This window comes from Cololabis saira, chromosome 16 (assembly GCF_033807715.1).
Source record: "Cololabis saira isolate AMF1-May2022 chromosome 16, fColSai1.1, whole genome shotgun sequence".
Classification (NCBI taxonomy): Eukaryota; Metazoa; Chordata; class Actinopteri; order Beloniformes; family Belonidae; genus Cololabis; species Cololabis saira.
The window spans coordinates 22,488,528-22,512,104 of NC_084602.1; the positions used below are offsets into that span (position 1 = coordinate 22,488,528).

General features: G+C 39.4%; 1 protein-coding gene across 1 annotated transcript; it reads right to left on the reverse strand.

The window, feature by feature from the left end:
• Positions 1–18,519: 18,519 nt before the first annotated feature.
• six6a (SIX homeobox 6a) lies at positions 18,520–21,239 on the reverse strand. Its single transcript, XM_061743073.1, has 2 exons — positions 20,133–21,239; positions 18,520–19,300 (listed from the first exon to the last, which is right to left on the reverse strand). Exons 1-2 carry the CDS (start codon positions 20,702–20,704, stop codon positions 19,135–19,137), a joined length of 738 nt encoding a protein of 245 aa, XP_061599057.1. The 5' UTR covers positions 20,705–21,239; the 3' UTR covers positions 18,520–19,134.
• Positions 21,240–23,577: the final 2,338 nt, after the last annotated feature.

The window sequence follows — 23,577 nt, forward strand, 5'->3', positions numbered from 1 at the left end:
TATTGTTAGAGATTAAACGTCATTAATCAGACCTTAATGAGACGAATTGGATGACATTAAGTTAAGACTCACAGCAAGTTGTATTTTACTAACTCATCTATTCATTTCAATGTGGAATTCATCTATAGATAAATGTTGCTGAGCACAGAATGCAAAACATCCCATGATGGAGAGGGCTAATTTATGAAAATTAAAAAGCTAAGAGGAAATATTTAAGACTGGACTTGCAACATTTATGTACAGTGTGAAAATTACCGTTTTCATTCAAGGGTATCACTATTCATGACAAAAACCTGATAGAGAGCTTGTGTTTAATCTAGGAATTTAAATGTACCTTAAGTTTATTTTGAATTCATGACACACCGACTGATTTTACACCCCTGACAAGACCCATGTCGTTTTACTGTAAAATTAAACAAAAATACATACATTTTTTATTTCAAAATGCATGTAATGATTTTGGACACAACAGCCAAAGCAAAATAAATAATTGTACAGTATTGGTGATATTTAAAAAAATATATTTGTAGTGGATAGTCATGATCCTGAGACTAAATGTATTTTTGAAATACCAAAAGATTTAAGTAATGTTTTTCCAAATTAGCTTTTTTTTGTTGTTGATGCTGCAGCTATAACTTGATATGGTGAAAATACAATAATATCACAACTGTTTAAATTGCATGTAATGGTATTATAATATTATGGTAAATACACTGTATGTGCTGTTATGATAGTATGTAACATCATTTATACAGATGTGTAATTTAGATCATCTATAATTCTTGAAAAAGCATGTTCTCATCACTCTTGGCACATTGCATGCCTAAATATTCACAAATTAACAGGTGATCACAAAACCCCCAAACAGTCTCCTTATACCTGTTAATCTAAAGACAACATGGTCAGCACAGTACAGACACTGACGGATTAAACAGGCTCTGTGCCACATGGCAGGCGGCAGCTACAAGAGTCACCTTCAGGATGTGCAGGAGACTAAAATCAATCCCACAAGGAAACTCTCGCAATGCTTTTAAAACCCCCCTTAGTGCCAGAGCCCCCTGTACAGGGGCCACGTACAAACCTGAATCCTTTGCTTCCCAATTTAGTGCGGGCAAAAATCTGTTTTCATACATCTATCGGCTGTATCAGCCACATTGTGTTTATCTCATCTGCCTTGCAACAAGTGCAAGTTGAAGGCGTGCTCAAGCTCATGGACCGAGTGACAAAAGCTGGATGTAACGTCAGCCTGAAGCAGGCCGGTGCCAGTAACAACAGCTGCTGATGGCAAACAGAGTGCGAGTCATCAAAAGGGTATTTCGTTTGTCAGAGGCATAAGTGGCAGTGGCTCTAAATCAACAGCAGGAAGGGCCCTGACGTGTGCAAATAAACATGGAGAGTAGCCCGCATGAGCCTGCGGCGTCAGACTCAGCTGGGCTTGTGTTTTCTCTGGCATCAGAGTCTCTGAACACCTCGTATACGGACAAAATCCAAAGCTGGGGGATTTTTGGTTGAGTTGCCTCTCTGCATGGTCTGATGCCTGCAGGTAGCTTTACTGCACAGGGCAGCCGTGTGTGTGTGTGTGTGTGTGTGTGTGTGTGTGTGTGTGTGTGTGTGTGTGTGTGTGTGTGTGTGTGTGTGTGTGTGTGTGTGTGTGTGTGTGTGTGTGTGTGTGTGTGTGTGTGTGTGTGTCAGGGGAGGGGGAACGGTGGGGAGAGGGGTGGGGCTGGGGTTAGGCGGGTGATGAGGGACAAAAGGATCTTTTCAGGTCTGCCTCAGAGGGATGTAGGTGGTGTGTGGTGGGGGCTAGAGAGATTTTCTTACCAATGATGCATGGATCTGACAATGTTCCTGCCTGGCCGAACCCAGGGGCAGATACAGGCGGTGTGTGTGTGTGTGTGTGTGTGTGCATGTGTGTGTGTGACTACACATACCTGAGTGTTTCTGCGAACATAAAATGGATCACAGTAAAGCTCAAACATATAAATGGTTACATTTCTATAACACAAGAATGAGAAGACTGCGTTACTCTGCCCCCACCCCCCCTCCCCCGTCCAGAAAAAAGTTCATTAAACCCATGTAAAGGCTACAAGCCAAAGACAGCTTATACTCTCAAAAGCAGGAAGCCATTCAGGAAGTTTCTATGTGACAGAGCTGAAAGAAATATTTATCTCCTTCTTCCCTCCCTCTGAGTGATGCATGACGGGGTTCAGACACGGGGAGGAGGAGGAGGAGGAGGAGGAGAAGGAGGAGAAGGGAGGGGAGACTGCAGACAATCCCTATCTATTAGGCTGTTAAATGGCATGTTACGTATCACATGAAATCCAACATCATATACATTATCCAACGAGGGGGTTGGGTGAATGTTGTAACGTGTAATAGGGAAAATAAGAAAGAAAAGAAAAGAAGAATAAGAAGATGAGTTAAGACATGTGCGAACTGTATATAAAAGGATTGCAGGGAAGATACAGTGTGTGACCAGGAGGCACATCCTCGCATAACAAACCCTCCCTCAGACAAAGCCCAGCTCTGGTTGCTGAGAATCGGATATCTATATTTTTTGGAGCTTGAAGCGAAAGATGATAGTGTCCTTCGTCTCATGAGTTTGATAAAAAGAATGACTTCACTCTGGGATGTTTTGGGAAAGCTTTGCTAGAAGCTAATGTCATTTTCACATATGATGAATGGGTAATAGGAACTTTAGAGATATTAGAGAGGATAAAGGTAGAAAATGGGATAATATTTGACTGCATATCATTGCATTTAATGCATGTAAAGATCCACCCAAGAAAAATTAGCAAAAAAGTATAAATATTTAAAACTGTCAAATTCTTAAAAAAATTGAGGACATTTGCTGCATGTTGACATTTTCAGGTGTTAAAAATGTTGCAATAATATATTCAGTTAAAACAGCCTCTCTCTTCTCCTGCTACACCAGTGCCAAACATATTGGATCCACCACAGGAGCTAAATCTAAGATGCAATTATTTATCAAAATACCTCACTCCCGTCAAGTTGAGGAAAATGTTACTAAACCAGGACTGAGTCAAAGTTAACTATAGCTCCCAACATTCCTCCACCATGAAAGTATATGCCAAAAGCTAAGATGGTGAGGCTCACTGGTTCAACTTAAGTGTAGGCAAATTATTATCAGATATAAACTTAAAGGCAACCGTTAAGGTAAGCAAACTGTTAGTGTACATTTTGAGTTTTGTGTAACTGAAAAAAGAGGTATGAATAATTGTTGTATTTTAAAACAAGAGAAACAACAAGAAAAGGGCCTGACAGGACAGCTGACCAACAGTTTCATCCAGGAAGACTCCTCTCACCCTCAGATTTCAAGCAGAAGAATCCCAAGACATGGCTCACAAAACAGAGTTAGAATACACAATAAATAAACAAACAAAACAAGTCACGGATATGCAAGTCCAAAACTTGCTCCCTATTTATGTGAGTCCAAAAATAAATCCCTAGGGTTAGTATTTCCTTCTGCTATGCTTCCTTTTATTCAGCGAGCATCTCATAAGATGTGGTCTCAACCACTGACATCATTTGCTGACGAAGGGACAAAATCACTGGTTATTTTTGTTCCCTTTTTGTCGTCAGTCTTGGACTTTTTGAAACGGAACAATCTCTATGAAGAACCAAACTTCGAAACCCTCCACATCTGTCAGTTTAAGGGTAAAAAAATAATTTCAGTGAGTTGTTCACTGTATATTTTTTTACATTGTCTAAGGTAATTGTGATTTGTCTTCATGTGAAACTGTTTCTCTAAACTACGTTGCTGCTGTTTTGTTTTGTCCCTGATTAAATCATGGTTAAATTACACTGAATTAACATTTTTAGCCAGTCTTTTCAGCCTAACTAAACAAATATAAAATGCAAATGTTTGTACATTTGGCCTTTGGGATCTGTACCCTAAAACACAGATATCAAAGGAATTGCTGATCCACATGTACTGAATGTACTGAAGCACCTTTCTCTGTCTTACACTTCCAGCATTCATTTTTCTCAGCATTTTAATTCATATGAGCCTTGTTGGAGTGTATATAATCTTGTACTCCTCATAAACTAACATTAATATATTTAATTAATTAATTTTTCAACCTTTATGTTACCAGGAAAAAATGCTAGAGATGCTGAAAGAATCCTGGCAATGAGAGGAACCAACTCCTCAGAAACAACCAAAACACAGTCAACACACACCATTCAAAAATATGTATACATGTCAATATCAGAAAAAAATATATATAAATATCTCCTAATTAAAAAAAAAGAAAATCAATAGCTTATGAAGGTAAAAATCTGAGGTGAAAAAAAAAAAAGAAATTTAAATTTCAAATAATTAATTTAAAATGCAGGTGATTTTGCAGGCGGTTCTAAGCAGAGGGTTCAACTCACTTATATGACAGCTCTGTGGTCAGACTGAAGGAAGAATTATTTAGAACAAAGATAATAACTTATCATTGTTTATTTGAAGAACGTAGGTGTGGTCTGACACGTTGAGCGCGGGCTGTGTTCGACAAAGAGGCATCCCACCTGAACATTCAATGTACAATTATGCAAATGTGTTTTAAGGTTTGCACCTCTGTACTATTGGACGCAGTCATGTGAAAGAAGGTTTAGCATACCAGGACCTAATGAATAGTGACCCGATCCTTATGAGATCTTGAAATCAAGTAAATAAAACCTCAAAACCTCAAAAGACAACAATGCATGAAACATTACACCATGTCATTATTACTTGACAAAAGCTAAGCCAAGACGCAGGAGCAGAGTGTGAAAAACTGCTTTCCTAGGAATTAGGAGTGTAATTTGCATCCAGGTGCTGCTAGGCAAAGTCACATGATACATTTATAATCAGAAAGTGCAATAAACTCTATAAAACCTGAACTTCTGGCAGTTTACTGCTCTGGGGCTTTCAGGTGGGAATTAACTTATTGCCTTAAAGGAAGGAAGACATCAACAATAGTCAAAGAGAAGCAGTTGTTGCTTTGTTATAAGACAATTTCTAAATAATTTAAAGTCAATCATTCTGAAAGAGAAATATCGTATCCAAGTGGAAATTGCATTTGTGATAGTTGCCATTTTATCAGGAGTTGGAATCCTAGCAAGTTCCCTCCATGGCCAATGCTCAGAGAAATTGCTTAAAAAACAAAACAAAGAAAAAAACAAAGGCTACAAGGCCCCAGATAGAATGGCTAATGGGCATGATGGAACAATTTGAAACAGACTGAAGAAATATGGCTTATTTAGAAGTGTTGCAGAGAGATGACCTCCTCCCTAAAAAGAACCAGGCAGCAAGGCTTTGATTTTCAAAGTTGCATGTAACCAAACTGCAAAACTTCTGAAACACAGAAGACTGGCAAGAGAAAAAAAGAACAGCAAACTATACAAACGACACATACCAGGAGTCAGTGACTTCTCCTGATAGAGATCTGCACTTGTTTTGCAGCTAGAGGACGTTGGCACCAACTGCAGCGTTGAGTTGACCATGAGCTCCTCTGTATTTCAAAATAGAGTTGAATGTAAAACCCATAGTCTGACAGCTTAAGTGTGGCCAAAATGGTATCATGGTACAGGACAATGATCGTACCTCACCTACACACCCACAACAGAACGGTTGAAAAAGAAAATAATAAAGGTGTTGCGATGACCAAGTCAAAGTCAGGGTATGATATGTATTACATTGCTATTTTTCTGAGGTTATATTTGAGACCAGGTATGGACTGAATCCTTTTTTGCAACTTGAAATGTAAAACCTTACAATAAAAACTATTTTTGTATTTCTCCCAATCAGCCAAATATGAAACTTAGTGATCGTGTGTTTATCAGGTCTCACTGTTTTAACAGTGTCATGTAAGATTCAGAGAAATAAGAGATGGGCAGTAAAACTATGAATCTGTGTGGCATCTCTGAGGCATAGTATAAGGTATTCAGAAACAAGATTCTTTGGTCATCTAGTACAGTCCCTCCTTTCCCTGAGAGCGTTATTTCATCCTGACGAGAAAAACATCGGGAAAGTAATGAAACCTTTCATGGAGGAGGGATGGTATCAGTGGTTTATCAGTTTATCAATGGGGTTACCATGAGGTTGTGTTTATATATAGATTTTTTTTTTCATTTTATAGCTGCTCACAGACTGGCATCTATCCCAGCTGTCGTTGAATGGGATACGGGGTTCACTCTGGACAGGTAACAGGTCCACATGCTGAAGACAAACAATTATACATGTTCATAATCAAATGTACTGATCGCTGATCAACCTAACACACATTTACTTGACGTAGGAAGAAGCTGAAGAAAGCTCCTCTCTATTGATTTATTACTGTTAAATTAATAATCAGTTTTGAACGCTGCGTTAATTCTAATGCACTTTTAATTCGAACCATCTAACATGTTGATGTTTTTTAACTTAGTTTTGGCAACTGTTAGTTGCTATTAATGGGAAATGCACTTATTTTTTCCACCTAATTGCAGAGAACATTAATTCTTCCCCGCGGTGGAACTGCTGTGTTATTATGCCTACTGTTGTGATGGTCCAGTGGCACATCCAGACATGAAATATAACGCTTTTCAAATAAACATGTTCTTCAAAACTTAATCAAAAAAAAAACACAGGAACAAAAGAAAGAAAAATATGTGTTCAAAGCTCAAAGATTAAACCTGTTTAGAAAAAAAAAGAAAAACTATCATCATAAAAGAGATTTTTTTTCACCCGTCAGCTATGTCTGCCAATCCATCCATTGATCATCACAGATACCAGCCTTGATAGCATTCTTGAAGAAGCCAGACATAACCTATAGCAGACATAATGTAACCACAATAAGTCAGTTAAGTTACATGGGAATTATTCTATCACAGATTTAACCGATAACTCTACAGACTGTGAATATAACGCTTGTTTTTCAGGTTCTTCGTCCAATTTTTGCTCGAGGCACACTAGTTTTTGGGGCTTTCATTGGGGGGCCAAACACTTCAACAGGAAGCTGTATGGGATGTGGAATAATGAAATCTACCTCTCACTCCCAAGGAGTATCACATCTCCTATCCTGGGGCTCACAAATAGTTCGACTAACCAGTCCTACCGCCACCCATTTTGTGATCCACACTCTGCTGTACCCAAACTACAGTTAACCTTCACCATTTTGCTGCAGCTATGTGTGCCGTTCGTATTGCATTTGTTTGGCAGCGTTGGAGTGACAGCAGCCTGAATTTGAGCTGCCACCCTGCTCCCCTCACCCTTCATCTTCATACTGCAGAGCAGGATAAAATATCCTTCTTGGTTCCGTGCAGAAAAAAAAAGAGAAAGAAGAAAAACATTCAGGAAATGAAAGTTGTAACACGATCCTCTGTGTGCCAAATGTCTCCCCGAGCAGGGACAAAAGGCCCAGAGAAAAGCTGCTGGGCCTATTTTAGCCTGCAGATGACAGAAGAGAAGGGACAGTGGTGCAAAGACGCACAAATGGATCGAGACAGCGAGCAGAAAAGACGCAACATAAACTTAAGACGAGCTAGGGATTAGATGTTAGAAGGAAGAATGAGTTATCTAGATGTCATTTAAAGAAGAGGGGGAGGTGAGGGGTGCTGCAGTGATGAACTCCTCTGTGCAGAAACTGAAGTGCTCCTGCAGCCCACTGTGCACTGAGCCCCACATCCCACAGATATGCAAGCAACAAGCAAAATAAACTTCCCATTCCGGCCCTGCAGTATGTTTTCTGGAGGGCTTCTCCTGAGGGAAACTCTTTATGACCCCTCATTCAGTGCTTAAGGCCCATGAGTGTGTTCAACATGAGGGCAGAGAGAAAAATAAAGACAACAAAGAAAAATTATGTGAAGCTCAGTTTCCCAGACATTTGTCAAAGAAGCAGGGTGAGTAAAAAAAAAAATAAAAAAATGTAGCAACGAGAGTAAGCCATATCGGTGGTGAAAGTATTGTCTTCAGCCTCACCGCTGGTGTGCCAACGCTGACGACCGGGACGTCCTGGCAACAGAGGAGTGGGCAAAACGTTCCAGTGGTCCTGTCGCTGCTGACTGGTGCATTTGCAGCATGGTGTCAGTGGCTGGTGGTAATTACCAGGCTCTCTCTGAGTTACTGCTACACCAACGTGCCACCGGCTCTGGTATGCCAGCTAAGCTCTGTTATTAGGCTCGGAGCTGCCACTGGATGGGTAGGCACTACTTCAGCAGACCCAGACTCAGCCTCTCTATCTGATCTGCCTACATAATGACTGATTGTTTTACTACTTACAAAGTACAGGCTGATGTGCTAAATTAGTAGCGTCTTTGTCACACAAGGGAAACATGTTTATTAACGGTGGCAGCTGTAATTAGAAGAGATCTCCTCACACTTTTTCTAGGTTGACTGGAAGGTCTATACTAAGGCGCTATTTGGTCAAATTTGAAACATTTCATTGTCACTTACCCTTGAAAGCAATGGCAGAGGAGAAGGATCCCTTTCATCATCCCTCTACCCATGTCTCCAGTCAGACGGCTGGAGAAGACACATATCATTTGCTCCAATAGTTCACAGATATCAAGCTTGAAACTTGAAAACCCGGTTTAAAAGCTATATCACACACTTCAACTGATATGTAGCCACACATTTAAAATCATTTGTGAGTTAGTTTGTTTCCACTTGATCACATTTGGCAGACGACAAGTCAAAAACTCATTCTTACAGAAATTCTTAGTTTTCTCAAAAATAGCAAACTTTGATGTTTTCAATTAGACTTCAGACATTTAGATGAAAAGCAACACAAAAATATTTGCGATAACTAAAACAGCATTGAATTTGAGCGAGTAAGTAATTTCAGGCGGGAATCTTCAGTACATTAATGTGTATAACAGTTCATCAAACTTTATGTTGCATTTACAGCCCACTAGAGAGATTGACTGGATTGTTGTGTAAACTATAAATTCAAAAGAAAGGATGCTATCATTTAAAATGTATATGGTTTTTATAAAGATTATTAAAAATAAAAATGCTGTGGTAAAAGAAAGTTGGTCTAAATACTGAACTGTATTTTGACAAGCGTTTAACTTTATGTTTTCTAAGTTGGGAAGAGAAGCTTTTGTTGTCCAAAAGAAAAAAGTGCCAGAACATCTCACAACCAATTGAGTTAAATGGAAACAGGTCCTTAAAATGAATGAATAAAGGAGCATCCCAGGGAGTTTGAGTCTTTCACAAGTAAGATGGGACGGGTTCATCACCTTGAGAAAGACTGCAGACTAGTTCAAAAAGGTAACTAGTTCGAAAACATTTCAAAATAACAAGCCAATTTGATATGGTACATAATATTATTGTAAGATTCAAAGAATCCAGAGAAAACCACGGGGAAAATCGTTCACTGTTGAATGATTGATCTTCTACATTTAAAAATACAAGTAAATATTCTAACAATTAAAAAACAAACTTTCTGAGCCCAAGATCCTTTAAGACCGTGTGAGAGTGAGTAAAGATAGAAAACTCTCTAAAGTCTTGATTCTGTTTTAAGGTAGGGGCTTTTTGTAAAACACATTTTGTAGAATATTAAACATTTTTTCTGATGTCTCTCTTTTTTTCTTTTTTTACTAACGTAGCCTACTGTCATATTGTTGACAAACTGATTTCAAGTAGATCATTTTATTGAGTAACAGTGAGAGGTGGGCAGCACTCAGATTCACACCAGTAAACAGAGTGGAATAGACTTGTGGAGGCAAACTCCTCCTTTTTCATGCAACGTGAACTGGTCTTACTTAGGGCTATGACCAGGATGATCTTCAGTTTAAGGGATCTGAGCTGAAAGCCAGACAAAAGACTGCGCCTCACTCTCGCTGTCTCAGATTTTGGCAGGTTTACTACTATATGAGCCAAAACTGAGAAAGGCTCAAGGTACTGAACTTAAACTTGGCGACAGCTGCAGAAACTGGAGACCAGATAGTTTAAATATAGACCTTTAAAATCCCAACTGGTGCCCTTACTCTGCCTCAACACTTACTTACACATGTACATTCACACCCTTCTCTAAGTCACGCTGTACTCTCGTTTACACTTGGGGAAAAACTCTTTCACCAGTGGTGTGTTTGTTTGTACACAGAAGCAGTTTGCTGTAAAAGTAGAAACAAATAGAATATAATAATAATTCATCCTAATAATAACCCAAAAGTCTCTTTCCACGGTTGATTGCAATTTATTCTTTGTGGGGTTTATTTATTTATTCCTGACACAAATTGGAGCCAGTTTGAATGCCAGAAATGTGATGATATTTTAAGTAGAAAATAAAAACGATGGCAACACTTCACCCTGAACATATGGAGGCCATACTAGTCTGTGTTGCTTCAAACTTTTCTCCTTTTTCTTTTGTGTTATAATGAGTCTTTAAAGGTTTTTTCTCTTTCATGCTGTTTTATTATGTATGGTTTATTACGTACTTACGCAGTGAAACAAGACAGATGTCTCTGTTGTGCGGCCTCGCTGCGCCTGGGTTGTCTTCTGTCTATTTATGTCTCTTGTGTACCCTCTTCTGGCCACAAGCAGTACTGCAGCTAGAGATTCTCTAAAACCACTAAACCAGAGCAGTTTCTTTTTCTCTCAAAACGCGACTTGACAAATGTATTTTCATGGTAAAAGACCCTGACAGCCGGTATTTCTGTATCCAAAACGATTTTTTTTTCTTTCAAAAGTCTGATGTTCTACCGTATAAAACCACAAAAAAAATGTATACACACACACACACACACACACACACACACACACACACACACACACACACACACACACACACACACACACACACACACACACACACACACACACACACACAATATATATTTGAGGACATCCATATACAATCATATCGTCTTTATCCTTGTACAATTGAGCTCGAATACTGATAAGTGTGTGTTACTCTGTAGTAATACGCAAGTTTGGTTAATAATATAAATATAAATGAGGATGAAAATAACGGAGTCGTTAAATACTTTTCTTTGGTCTCTGTCGCTATCTAATGGTCAAAATGTGTACTTCACTGACTGACCGAGAGAAAGACTTTCTTGGAAGTCCGAAGTTACTGTTACACTACAGTCAGTAATAAAAGTAAATTAATCTAAATACAACCATGAACTTGTGGCTTAATATCGGTGTAATTTTAAAATTCATATTGTTCAATGTGGTTTAATCTACTTTCTATGGATGTTGCACAAAACATTCACCTGTAGTGTTTGGTAATATAATGACTTAAGGTTGATATGTGGAGTGGACAAGAAATTACCCCCAATGCCATCTTGTGTTGTGACAATATTTAGGAAATCATTTAAAGATATGAATGTGCTAATTGAGGATGTTTAATGACATAATGATCAGGGCTGGGGTAAAAATGTTTAATCTTGTGTCTCTTCTCAAGACTTTGTGATGGGGAAAGTGTTTTAATCACAGCTGAAAGTAAGTAAGTAAGTAAGTAAGTAAGTAAGTAAGTAAGTAAGTAAGTAAGTAAGTAAGTAAGTAAGTAAGTAAGTAAGTAAGTAAGTAAGTAAGTAAGTAAGTAAGTAAGTAAATAAATAAATATATATATATATATATATATATATATATATTTACTATATATATGCATATAGTTATAAAGCACTTTTTAAAGCACTTTTCGCAGAGAACACTCACAAATTGCTTCACATAACAACACAAAGGTAATAATTTAAAACCAAATTACTTGGCATGCTGTTTTTATGCCAAGTCATATGGTCAAGTCAAGTCTAGTTGAACTCATTGAGAATTACTGTCAAGTTGGAGAGGAAAACTGAATTCCTTTTATTATTATTATTTTTGTTAAGTGACCATGTGTTAAAATGTGATTTTGTTTTATCCGTCCATTAATTTTCTTCCGCTTATCCGAAGATTTTATCAGTGATTTGCTTTATTAGTTGTATTTATTTGTTTACAGCAGACATGCTTACATGTACGGCGAAGTGATGCCACTAATGACATTAACAAAGCCTGTGCAATCCCTCCCTTTTCATTGTTGCCCCCAGAGCTACTTCATGTATTCATTTGTTTGGATGCATAATAAGTTATTATGTTTGTATTATTAATAAACCAAAATCCTTCTTAAGGAGTAACACTAAAACAAAGCATGTCCTACTAAGAAAGGAAGATAGGAAGAAAGAAGGAATGAGGGACTAGCATAACTAAAGAAAAGCAGCAATAAAAGAGCACCGGTGTTGTCCCTGGCTGGTCCCTGCTGACAGCCCACCGGCCTCTGACACAAACACACGCTGCCCTCCCCCTGACCTCCAGCCTCCGCTTCATATGCTCCCTTCATTAAGTCGATATCTCACAATGCGCCATTACTGTTTCTCGAAATCAAGCGTTTCTGCCATCATCGGTCAAAACAAAAGCCACCACAGCGATGTGAAGATTGGCTGATCGATTGTTTCAAGCACGGCTCCGAGACTTAAGAGATTATTTTAAGCAGAAAAGGTGCAGATCGATGTCTGTCAAGCTCACAAAGCCGCCCCGAGGAAACCTGCAGAACTCGAATGGGTTCAATAAAAGCTCTATGAACTTGGTGCAGTTATGAGGGTGCTGAGTGACAGATGTCTTCGGGATTGTTAAAATCCTGTTACTGAAAACCTCTTGTTGGGTCGAAAAGAGTCGCTGACAAAAAAAAAAAAACAGATTCTCAAGGGGGGCAGAAAGAATGTAAAGTTAGGTCATGTTGTGTATAAAAGGCGTTAATAAATGATTTCTCTGACTATCAGAATAATATTATAATATAGCCTAATATTCCAGGGGATTTACAGCACTAACTTTAAAACATATAGGCTATGATTAGACACAAATGATTCACAGATGATCATATTTGTAAGGGGTGTGTGTGTGTGTATATATATATATATATATATATATACTCAAATACTATCGTGACAATCAAATATGATTGTTACAGTGAAGAGCTTCCCCACCCAGCAATTATTTGTGGGCCCCAATTGGATAAAAGTGTGCCACACTTATGGGTCCCTTGTAGGTTTGTTGCGGGCTTCATGGTGGAACTCTTGTGTTTTTCGATATAGACTTTAAATGGGATCTAACTGGTTTTTAAATGTGGCCCAGCTGGGCTTAAGTTGATAAAACTATAAGGGACTCACACAGTTGTTCCCTTTCTTGGCCTGTGCCCATTTAGTTGGCTTGTGTCTTTATGGGCCCCATGTATTTGACCTACATTGGTTTGCCATGTGGGGCTCATATTCCAGCAACGCTATTTGCCCATGTCACATCCAAACACACTCTATACCCAAGTAGGCCATTTCTAATCCAGATGGGTTCCACATGAACATGCTGGCTGGCCACTCTCAAAGTTTATTTAGTTTTTTAGGGAAAATAAAATCACAAATGAAATGAATCACAAAAAAATATATATTACAGTATTACATATAACAATTGCACTTTCCAGTTTTGTAAATCCTACCTCAAAGAAATTGCAATTGACAACAGTTGTTATTGATATTTAGTTTTTCTTGTGTCTATGTGTGTGTGTGGCCTTTGACCAGTTAAAATAGAGAAAAAAAAGGATGTTCCCATGGGGAAAACCTCAACCAATACATATATAAATAAACCAGATACCCCACCATATCATCAATGACTGCAGATATATGTTTGTTTCATAAGGCAGGCATATTTATATATTTCACTGGCTCTTCACCAGACTAAAGTTACTGCATCGTCTCTTTGCCAACTGCAAAATGTGTGATTCATCAATGACTATTGCTTCCATCTAACCACAGTCAGTCCATGACTGCTTCATTTGGCCCAGTGTAATCATATTTTCCTCTGTTAAATGTTCATTATTGTCTTCATTTGACCTTTTCTCTATATAGGCTAAATCCAATTTCCATCTGGTAATGTCTCACAGTTTGTCAACCCATTTTGTAATTGTTCCAAATTTTAGACAGGGCTTACTGGCAAATATCACCATCCCTGGCCAAATTTATATTGAATTTCCTTCATCAAAGACTTTGATTATACATTTCATTGTTTCAGCTGCTCCCTTATTGGAGACATGTATCCTGTCAATCACCCAGGTCTCAATGCTGTTGTGCCTTATGATTGCCTGATTCCATAGGTGTATCCTCTGCAGGAAGTTAGTACTTACACTTTTTACAGCAGGTTTGTTTTACTTTTACAGAAAATGTAGCTGATACATATAATAGTTTGTAAATACCTGTGTGATTTATGTACTTTTTTTTCTACAAAACTAAACAAGTGAATTATCAGCATCTAAGAGTGGTGACATCTCTTTTTCTATTTTTAGAAGAAAGGCTCTGTCCATGGTTCTGAAAGTCTCCTGCAGCTTCAGTGATAAGCCACTCTTTGAAACCAGCATATATGTATATATCCAAACTTGAAACTGGGAGAGGGGTTCAGCAGATTCCAGGAACAACATCAGAGATCTCGGTCTGAAGAGCACAGTCCCAGAAACAGTAAAAATAACATACAGAGCACTCAAGTTCTCAGGCCTCTGAGCAACCACCCACAGAATGCACAAGGGAGGAGTTTTATATATGTATGTATACATCTGTGTGTGTGTGTGTGTGTGTGTGTGTGTGTGTGTGTGTGTGTGTGTGTGTGTGTGTGTGTGTGTGTGTGTGTGTGTGTGTGTGTGTGTGTGTGTGTGTTGTTTTGGAGTGCTGGAGACTTCAAAAATGGGGACTTTTTGACTGCAGAAGGGCATGTTTCATTTATTTTAAACATAAGATATAAAATTCCAGGATTTATTTTGTGTAATACTATATGAATATTATTTTGTGACTATGTAAATTAACAGATGATTAGTAATAAACCACATGTTTATGCTCTTGTGATTTTGTGCATAGCTGGTTCTAACATGTATTTATTTATCTACTCTATCCTGACACTAGCAATTCAGACAAAGGGAGAAAATAAATGAATTCTGCATCGTTTTCATTTTTAATCGTTTTGGTTTATTCTCATTTAACAAGAAAAGTAGACTGCAGAAAATGACATTTCTTGCTTAAAAGTAAAATCAACCCCTTACCTAACATCTCATGACAATGTCGTTAGTTGTGGATGTAATTTGTGCAGCAGCTTCAGTCTCATTAGCTTCACACACGCTGTGTAGATCCATGCGGAAACTCACGGCCACGTGGGGGCGTCACTGACAAGCAGTTTCTCAGCTCACCGTGATGGAGATTGTTCCGCGAAGCCTGGAGAGCTTGGGTGTGTATACAACATAAATGAAGTTGTATCTCATTGTTTGAGCAGAAAAACACTCAGCTGTGAGGAAAAACGTGTTTCAAGGCACAAAGAAATACATGGAAACAGTTATATATCCAAGGTCAGAGAACACTGAGGGAAGGAGGATTTGTGTTTAATTAACTATTAAAATAGATTCATGGCCTTTGCGCGGTGGACTGGCAGAAAAACGCACATTTGTCATTTGAATTATTTTGATGGAGGTTTTCACAGTGAAATCTGGTATAACCTTGTAAACAACGAGCTAACCAAAACTCTCTGAAAGGGACACGTTCCCCTCTGTGAGTGATCTCGGCCGTTTCTCTACAAGACAGGAGAGTGAAAAGGGCCCACTTTGTGAAGTAACGGTAAATCATTACTCTTATTCTTAATAGATTCAGTATTGCAACCAGTATACTGACTCAGGTTACCCTCAAATAAAAAAATATAATGACATTATAATAAAAGTGAAAACCAACAATAAACTCCCAACTCGCTTCTCGTGCCGGTGGTTGCCCATGATACAGATACTCTAATAATGCTTAGTTTTTACATTTCCATGTTTATTGAGGTCAAAAGTGGTGGTGGCTGCATTATGCTGAGCAATGTGCTTATTCTTTAGAGAAGGACACACCAACCGCTGTTTAATTCATGCCTAAGCACTATTGCCTACCTCTTACAATGCCACTAAAACCGACGATGTAAAGTATTTGTCACGTCATTATATTAGACTTGATTGAAAAAGTGTAAATGTATCTATTCCAAACCTGTTTCAAATACTGAAAACTGCAGAGCATCAAAGAATATAAAATACCCAAACCCACAGATATGACAACAGTATTTCTCAAAACCATACAAACGATCCTCAAAAATGCAGATTTCATTCAAATAAAGACGCAGCTCTCCCTGGATGTGTCACAGTCTTCAACCACGCTGAGTCCAGACGAACTGCATCTCTGCGTCAATAAGTGTTTGTGCATCCAAGACAGAAGGATCTGCTCCTTTGCCATTTGTGATGTTTTTCTTTCTTTCTTTCAATTTTCTTTATTTCTTGCTTGCTTTCTTTCTCCCTTCTTTCTTTCATTTGTCAGTATTTTATTTATGTATTTTACTGAGTCTATAGAATGTCAGGCATTTTTTGTAACCTAATTGAATCATTAAAAAAAGAAGAAATCGGTCCTTCGTGGCGTCCAACGGAAGACATGCCTAACAGACGACTTGTTTCAACAAGTTAAAGATTCTGAGGGTGAAATTAATTTCTTGACCTGTAAATTAATGTTGTCATGTTGTGCACCTAGATTCACAGCTTGTGTGACAAATAGCCTGAAGCTCAGAGCTTGGGTGAAGTCCACCAGTCAGGTTTTGACCAACACGAGGAGAAATTATGTGCTCTTTTTTTAATGGTAGAAACCTCATTATTAGCTTATTAAGTCAATTATTATTATTATAATTATAATTATTATTATTATTATTATTATTATTATTATTATTATTATTATTATTATTATTATTATTATTATTATTATTATTATTATTATTATTATTATTATTATTATTATTATTATTATTTTCAGTAAAATGCATTCACAGCAAACGTTTTAACAACCAGGCTTTATGACATATAAAACAGACCAAGTCCTTTCATATGCACGAAGGAGCTCTTCACAGAGAGCTGCAGTCTCTATAAAAATGAACTATTTCCCGCTTTGCAAACTGAAAGAGTCATTCACAAAGACGGATACCAATGCTGCAGGCTGCCCTTTATCACACATCACAAACACATAGAGCCTCCTCATTGATTTTGACTGATTTGTCTGAAATATTTTTAAATAAACAGATTAACTTTTTTGTCAGACAAGTGGGACTTTTTCTTTCTCTGAAATTTTAATCAATTTTGATGAAATATTATTTGAAGGCCACAGCAGCTCACAAATTGTGAGTCAGATGAGTAATACAACTGAATCATTATCAATTTTCTATGCATATCAGAAGGCTACTATACACAACACAACACAAGGATGAAAAAAACCCCACCGGTGATTAAATCCTTCAACAGGGCAAGTCATGTTTTCACACTGCAGAAAAGCTGGCGCACACACATGCGCACACACGCCCCGAGAAGTTGTGATTTCCGCGCTCCAGCCTCCCTTCACAGGAGCCTTTTCTTTGGAGAGGGACCCGCGGTCGCTTCCCTTTACAAAACAGCGGCAGGGCCCCTTTTGTCCGAGCTGGGACCCCAGACCCATCATTAGCACTGATTACCGCTGACCAGTTTGACAACCTTATTGACTGCGAGACAGACTTTTTCAACTGGTCTCCCGGCCGTGCTCACACTCAAAAGAAACGGAAATATTTAGCTTTTTTGTCCCAGGAGTTTGAAAGAGAAGCAGCAAAAGTGGCTACAAAAGAAAGGGGAGAAGAAAAAGAGGGAGAAAAAAGCCCACGAAATCCCATTTATGCTTCCTCTTTCCATCCACGCAGAGTGGCTTCTGCTTTGTTCAGGCTCAAAGGCTTTTGTCTGTTTCATAAGTTACTGTAGCCTGATTAGTAGAAAATTTGGGGGAACCAGGTGGGTGCCACATGAAATGAAAGCCTGGAAATTACATTCTCATTCAGTTTGCGTCTGCCATTTGATCCCCTTTGTTTCCATGTTTAAACGTTTTCTTTTAATTCTTCTAATCCTGAAAAATCCCCCCACATATTTGAATTTCGAGGGATGCTGCAAATAAATGCCAGCTACAGAAGAAAAAACAAACACACTAACTAACAGAAAAGCTGAACAGAATAAAAGCTGATGCTCCACACCTGAAGAAAATCTCGAATTTATCCATTATAGGTGCCATTGCTTTATGTTAATTGCAAGATTAATTTGGGTCTGATTGCTGATGTCTTGGGAAAACAGACACATGGACGTTTTAAGGAGCCTGTTTTTGTCTGTCCTGCTGCATGTGCAGTATATAAACCCAGGTCTGCAATCTGCTGTGTTTTGATCTCTGTGATCTCTCCCGCGGATCATCCGGGTTAGTGAGCCGGCCTCTCCGTGACCTCTCGCTGTCACCCTGCATTACAGGACTCAGAGGATGTTGGCCAATTAGACCTCGCACTAAAACGTGTCAGTGAATGCAGCACCGTGGCATTATAATCCAAAAAATGCTTCTCTTAATGAAAACAGCCTGGAGGATTCTTTATCAGCATAATGATATTAATATTTTCACCATTTTATTAAGACGTTTGTATTCCCCGCCCCAGGCAAGTCAATAAAAAAAGAGACTAAACTCTAAACTTTCTTGATCAACAATAATTTTATTAAGTTATCTTTAATTTTTTCTTTTGCTGAAACACAATTTCACTAAAGCGCGCATGCTCAACAGGTTTACCTGTGTACAAGGTAAGTAGTAAAAACACCAAGCAAATGAATATGAAACTCGAAGAGACAGTAGAGCAGATCGTTTTAAATAAGCAAATAAACATTATTTAAAAAACCTTAAAGTAAAAATATCACAGTTCTTTTCAACATGAAATACCCACAGAGAACAGCAGGTTAGGCGAGTTTGGATGACCTCATCCCTTTTCCTTTCTTTCTTTTTTACTCTTTTATTTGTCTTCTTTTTTATACGTTTCATCTCAAAGCATTATTAGTCCGTGAAATGTGTTTTGTCCTTTTTCAGTTATCCACACATGGGTAAACACCCAAATGAAAGTATAGGCCTAAAAGAATATGGGTGGGAAGTCCGACGCACACCACCGATCCCCACGCCATGTTTTGGCAGCCGTCAAAATATCAGTTTGTGTGTGTGTGTGTATGCGTATTTGTGTGTGTGTGCGTGTGTTTCTTTTCTTTTAAGCTCAATGCAGGCACTGTTACTTGTTTCACTAGATTGTCTTTCACTCATCAGCCTCCGTTCTGCCCGTCAGATGTCACATTCACTGTCACTGGAGGTGATGGAGATGGCCGAAGCGGCCGCTTTGCTGGACAGACTGGCCTCCGGACTGGACGAGTTCCCCAGGCGGTCCACGGTGCCGTCCTCGTCCGCCAGGGAGCGAACCGAGCCACCGGACAGGACCTGCTGCTGTAGCCTGCAGAGGACGGGGACAGGGATGTCAGGCATACACATATGGCTCATCAAAATTATAGGCCACTGTATCTTTCTTCAAATTCAAAAATAAGTGGGGAAAAAAATAGCAGTTTAATTTTTTTTTTTTTTTACAATTCACAAGAAATAAAGTAAGACACAACAGTAAGCATTACTTTGAATATGTCTTTGAATAAGCTGAGCACACACAATTCTGGGGGCTTTTGTATTTTGTTTCCTTCACATATATTATAGGACACGATAATATATGATAAGTTGTTGCCCCAGAAAATCTATTTGTGCAATTCAGCGTCATCAAACACGAGCAAAAGCAGTGTGCTTTCCACTTAATTTGGCCTTTCAATGGATGAATGTTGCTGCATTACATATCTTGCAGAACAATTTACAATATGTTATCTGTATTTTTATTGCTGTTATGTTATGTAGATCTAAGACAACTAATTTCCCTCAAATGTTAATATGAATATTTTCCAGTATTATGTTCGTTACAAAGGACTAAAAATGATCCACTCATACTGATTCACAATAATCCAATTTCAGAGCACCGCTTCTTTTTTTTCTTTTTGTTTTTTCCATGGTCATTTGTCCTGGCTGATAGTTCAACAATGCCCTTATGAACCCTAAAATCAGCATTTAGTCTACAAGAAAAAGTCAGGATTAGAAATGTAATAAAAAGAGCGTTTGTGCAGGGTTAATTGGCCAACCTGCTTTGTTTTATTAAAGTGAATGTTTGCCCAAATGCACGAAATGCGAATCGGGCATGTTTTTATTTTCTCCTTTGCTAAGAAAACATGTCAAGGATGCAAGAAGCTCACCTGTTTTTCGCAGCCGCCGCTCTGTCTCTTTGTCTGCGGTTTTTGAACCAGTTTCCCACTTGTGTGGGTGTAAGTCCAGTAGCCTGTGCAAGCTCTCTCTTTTTACTGGGATTTGGGTAGGGGTCCTGCAAATACCATTCTCTCAATAAGTGCCGGGTTCTCTCTTTGAAGCAGTGGGTTTTCTGCTCCCCATCCCATATGGTTCTGGGCAGGGGGAACTTCTTCCGCACCCTGTACTTGTCCACCGGCCCCAGCGGGCGGCCCCGCAGCTTCTCCGCCTCCTGGTAGTGCGCCTCCAGCCACAGCGCCTGCAGCTTCGTGTGCGACTCTTTGGTGAACTTGTGGTTCTCCAAGATGTGGTACAGTTCGCGGAAATTACCGGTGTGGAAGGCGACGACGGCCCGGGCCCTCAGCACCGACTCGTTCTTGTTGAGGACCTCGCAGGCCGCCGGCGCCACCGGCAGCGACCAGAGGAAGCGGCCCAGGCGCTCCACGTCCCCGCTCTCCTCCAGGGTCTCGCAGACCCCGGCGACCTGCTGGGGGCTGAAATTCAAGATGGGCAGCTGAAACATGGAGGCTTCTCCACTGTTTCCCTCTCCCCCTCCTTTCTCCTTTCCGTCGGTCCTCCTCCGCGCCCGCGACTGCCGCGCGTAATTCTCTCCAAAAAAGCAATCCAAGACAACCGAAAAAAATAAGGCAATCCCCAAAGTTACCGAACCAATCGTCTGGGCCAACCGTGGAAAATCAGCAAACAGCAAGCGCCGCGGAGGAGGGACGATGCTGAGCGGGGGCCGGCTACCGCATCCTCGGGCTGGGCAAACTTGACCCAGCAAAAAAGGGCGAAAGATGCAGGGGAAATTCAAACCTGCTTTGGTGGCGTGGTCTATTTTTCAAGATAGTCTGAGATAGAAGGTAGGAAAGAATTAAATCCGGAGCTCAGATGTATTTTTAAAGGGGGAGAAAAAGCCAGTCAAGCCCCCCTCCGATGATTTCCTATTGGACTTGGCAGATTGGCTGCCTCGTTGCCATGGATGCACGTCAATCTCTGTCAAGTTCAGCCAATCAGGCGGAAAGGAGATCTCAGCACCTCCCTTTTCAGAAATAATATAAACATTTTGACCTTTTTTTGCTGCACGTCTTCAAACGTTTAGCTGCCCCGCCGTGCTTCCCGAACACCCCGCGCCTTTGTGATTCTGCGGGCGGTGTTAAAGACACGCTCTTCAGCCTGCGCGCTGAAGTGGCAGCGCGCACAGACGCGCTCAGCCCGGTCTGCCTTCAAAGCGCTTTAAAGGGGCTTTACACAACAAAGTGACACATCTCCTAAGACTGTAAACTGCACTCCTGCCCTGAGGTAAAAAAAACAAAACAAATAAAAAAAACAACACAAAACCAGCTGATCATATCATAAAACTGAGAAAATATTATTTTTAATATGCACTAATTATGATCATTTTAATTCAGTATCACTACATTTTATCCAGTCTAACCGACGCTGTAATTCTGTAAAATAAGTAAATACAATTAATTAAAAAACACTGTCTGTCTTGTATTATAAAAATACATTCATCAATCATGAAACCAAATTTCAACCTGCGTTAGCGTATTAAATCATAGGCCGTTTCAGATGTGGAAATAATACAAGAGGAGATTCTATTTCAACAAGAGTGTAAATGTGGTGCCAATTCATTTTTCCAACCTTGAGCTACTACCAGATTAATAATGATTGAAATGATTAAAAACATTGTTTAACTTTAGCCATTGTATTTATCTTAAACCATCTCAGCGCATGAGTGATGATGGTCGTCGCTTCTCATTTAGGAGAGGACACGAAAATAAATGCAGTTAAAGGACAGAAAACATTATGATACTATGCCACGGATGAGCTGTAACTGTATTTTAATTTTATTTGTATTCACAGAAGATCCCGCTCTATCCGCGGTGGCATGCAGCACAACGGCGCACATGCAAGAGGGGGTGCGGTATAAGAGGCAGAAATGAGAGAAATATGTGTGTATATATAGGATTATCATTGCCCCGCCAGGCTACTCGGGTTTTAGTAGGCTATCAGACACACTCCGTTTTGTGCACAGGCTGATTTAGTAAATAAGAGGGCGGATAGATAGCGCAGATGGTTTGAAGTGTCGGGTCAGATTATTTCATGGCTGGATACAGTAGTAAAGTTCATTCTGACGGAAAAGGCTGATATTATTTTCAGAGATACCCCCACTCTCTCCCCTCCCACACACAGACGCTCACACGCTCTCCCTCCATCTACTTCTCCGTTCTGTGGACGCGCGCACGCACGCGCAGTCTGAATCCCCTTTGGGATTTTTTTTTTCATGAATAGGCTTTTGATGCAAGGTTATGAAACGGCTTCTGTACATAAAAATTGTGCATTTTCTCGCTGGTCTACTGGAGGCCGCATTTTCATGAGCCTCCAGTTCGGAGTCACTAATAACGAATTTGCGCGTCAACAATTAACAACGACGGCGCCTATTTGTTTATCAGAAATATAACTAATTTTGACACATGAGTGGTAAATACTATATATAACCAGTAGTGGCTATAACGGAGGTGCTTGCAGGATAATTTCACTTGTGTCTTTCGGGGGCCGCAACATTCAGCCTTATTCTAGCACCAACGGGTCATAAATAAAGGATAAGACCCTTCATCAGATGAAGCAGGGCAAGTAAATTCTAAGGGGGCACGACAAGGTGCTGATCTGAAATATTTAGCTGCGTGTAAATATTTCATCCCTGCAGGCTTCCAGTCCCAATCTGAATTTACAAGGTCTGCAATATCCTTCCTCGAGGAAGCGCACATCAATTAAACATGTGCGAGTTTTGGATCTCTTAAACGGAGGGCTGCAAAAAACAATTGTAGACCATGCTGTGTAAGTAACACGTCTAGCTCTTATATGCTATCTTTAAAAATTCATAAAAGACAAAAAAAGAAGGTCTGGACACCGTTTTTTTCCCTCCTGCATGTGAAAATAGCCTGCAAATAAACTTTTCAATTCGTATTGATTAGTGATTGCTGGCAGGCATTGCGACATGACCTCCCTCTTCTGTTCCATGTATTGCATGCTGCTATCATTTATATATCTCCTGAAAAGATGAATGTTTGGCTGGAGTGATATACAGTAGGGCCTACTATATCCCACTCATGAGTCCAGGCCTGTCTCTGTGTCAGCATGAGACAGGCCTCCTGACACCAATATCCCCGCACATTCAGCACAGGAACACAGTGGATCTTATTCAAACATGACGATTTCTTCTTTCTCTTGTCCGTTTACTTCATGCATCATACCATCTCTGCTCTGGCTCTCTCTCTATCCTTTTTTATTAGTGTATGCATTGCACCATCTTTTTGTGCATATATATATGTATATATATATATATATATATATATGTATATATATATATATATATATATATATATATAT

Coding starts and splice junctions, on each gene's coding strand:
- six6a (XM_061743073.1), bottom strand. CDS start 20,704: ATGTTTCAGCTGCCCATCTTGAATTTCAGCCCCCAGCAGGTCGCCGGG. Junction 19,301..20,132: donor GCGGCGGCTGCGAAAAACAG/GTGAGCTTCTTG, acceptor CGTCCTCTGCAG/GCTACAGCAGCAGGTCCTGT.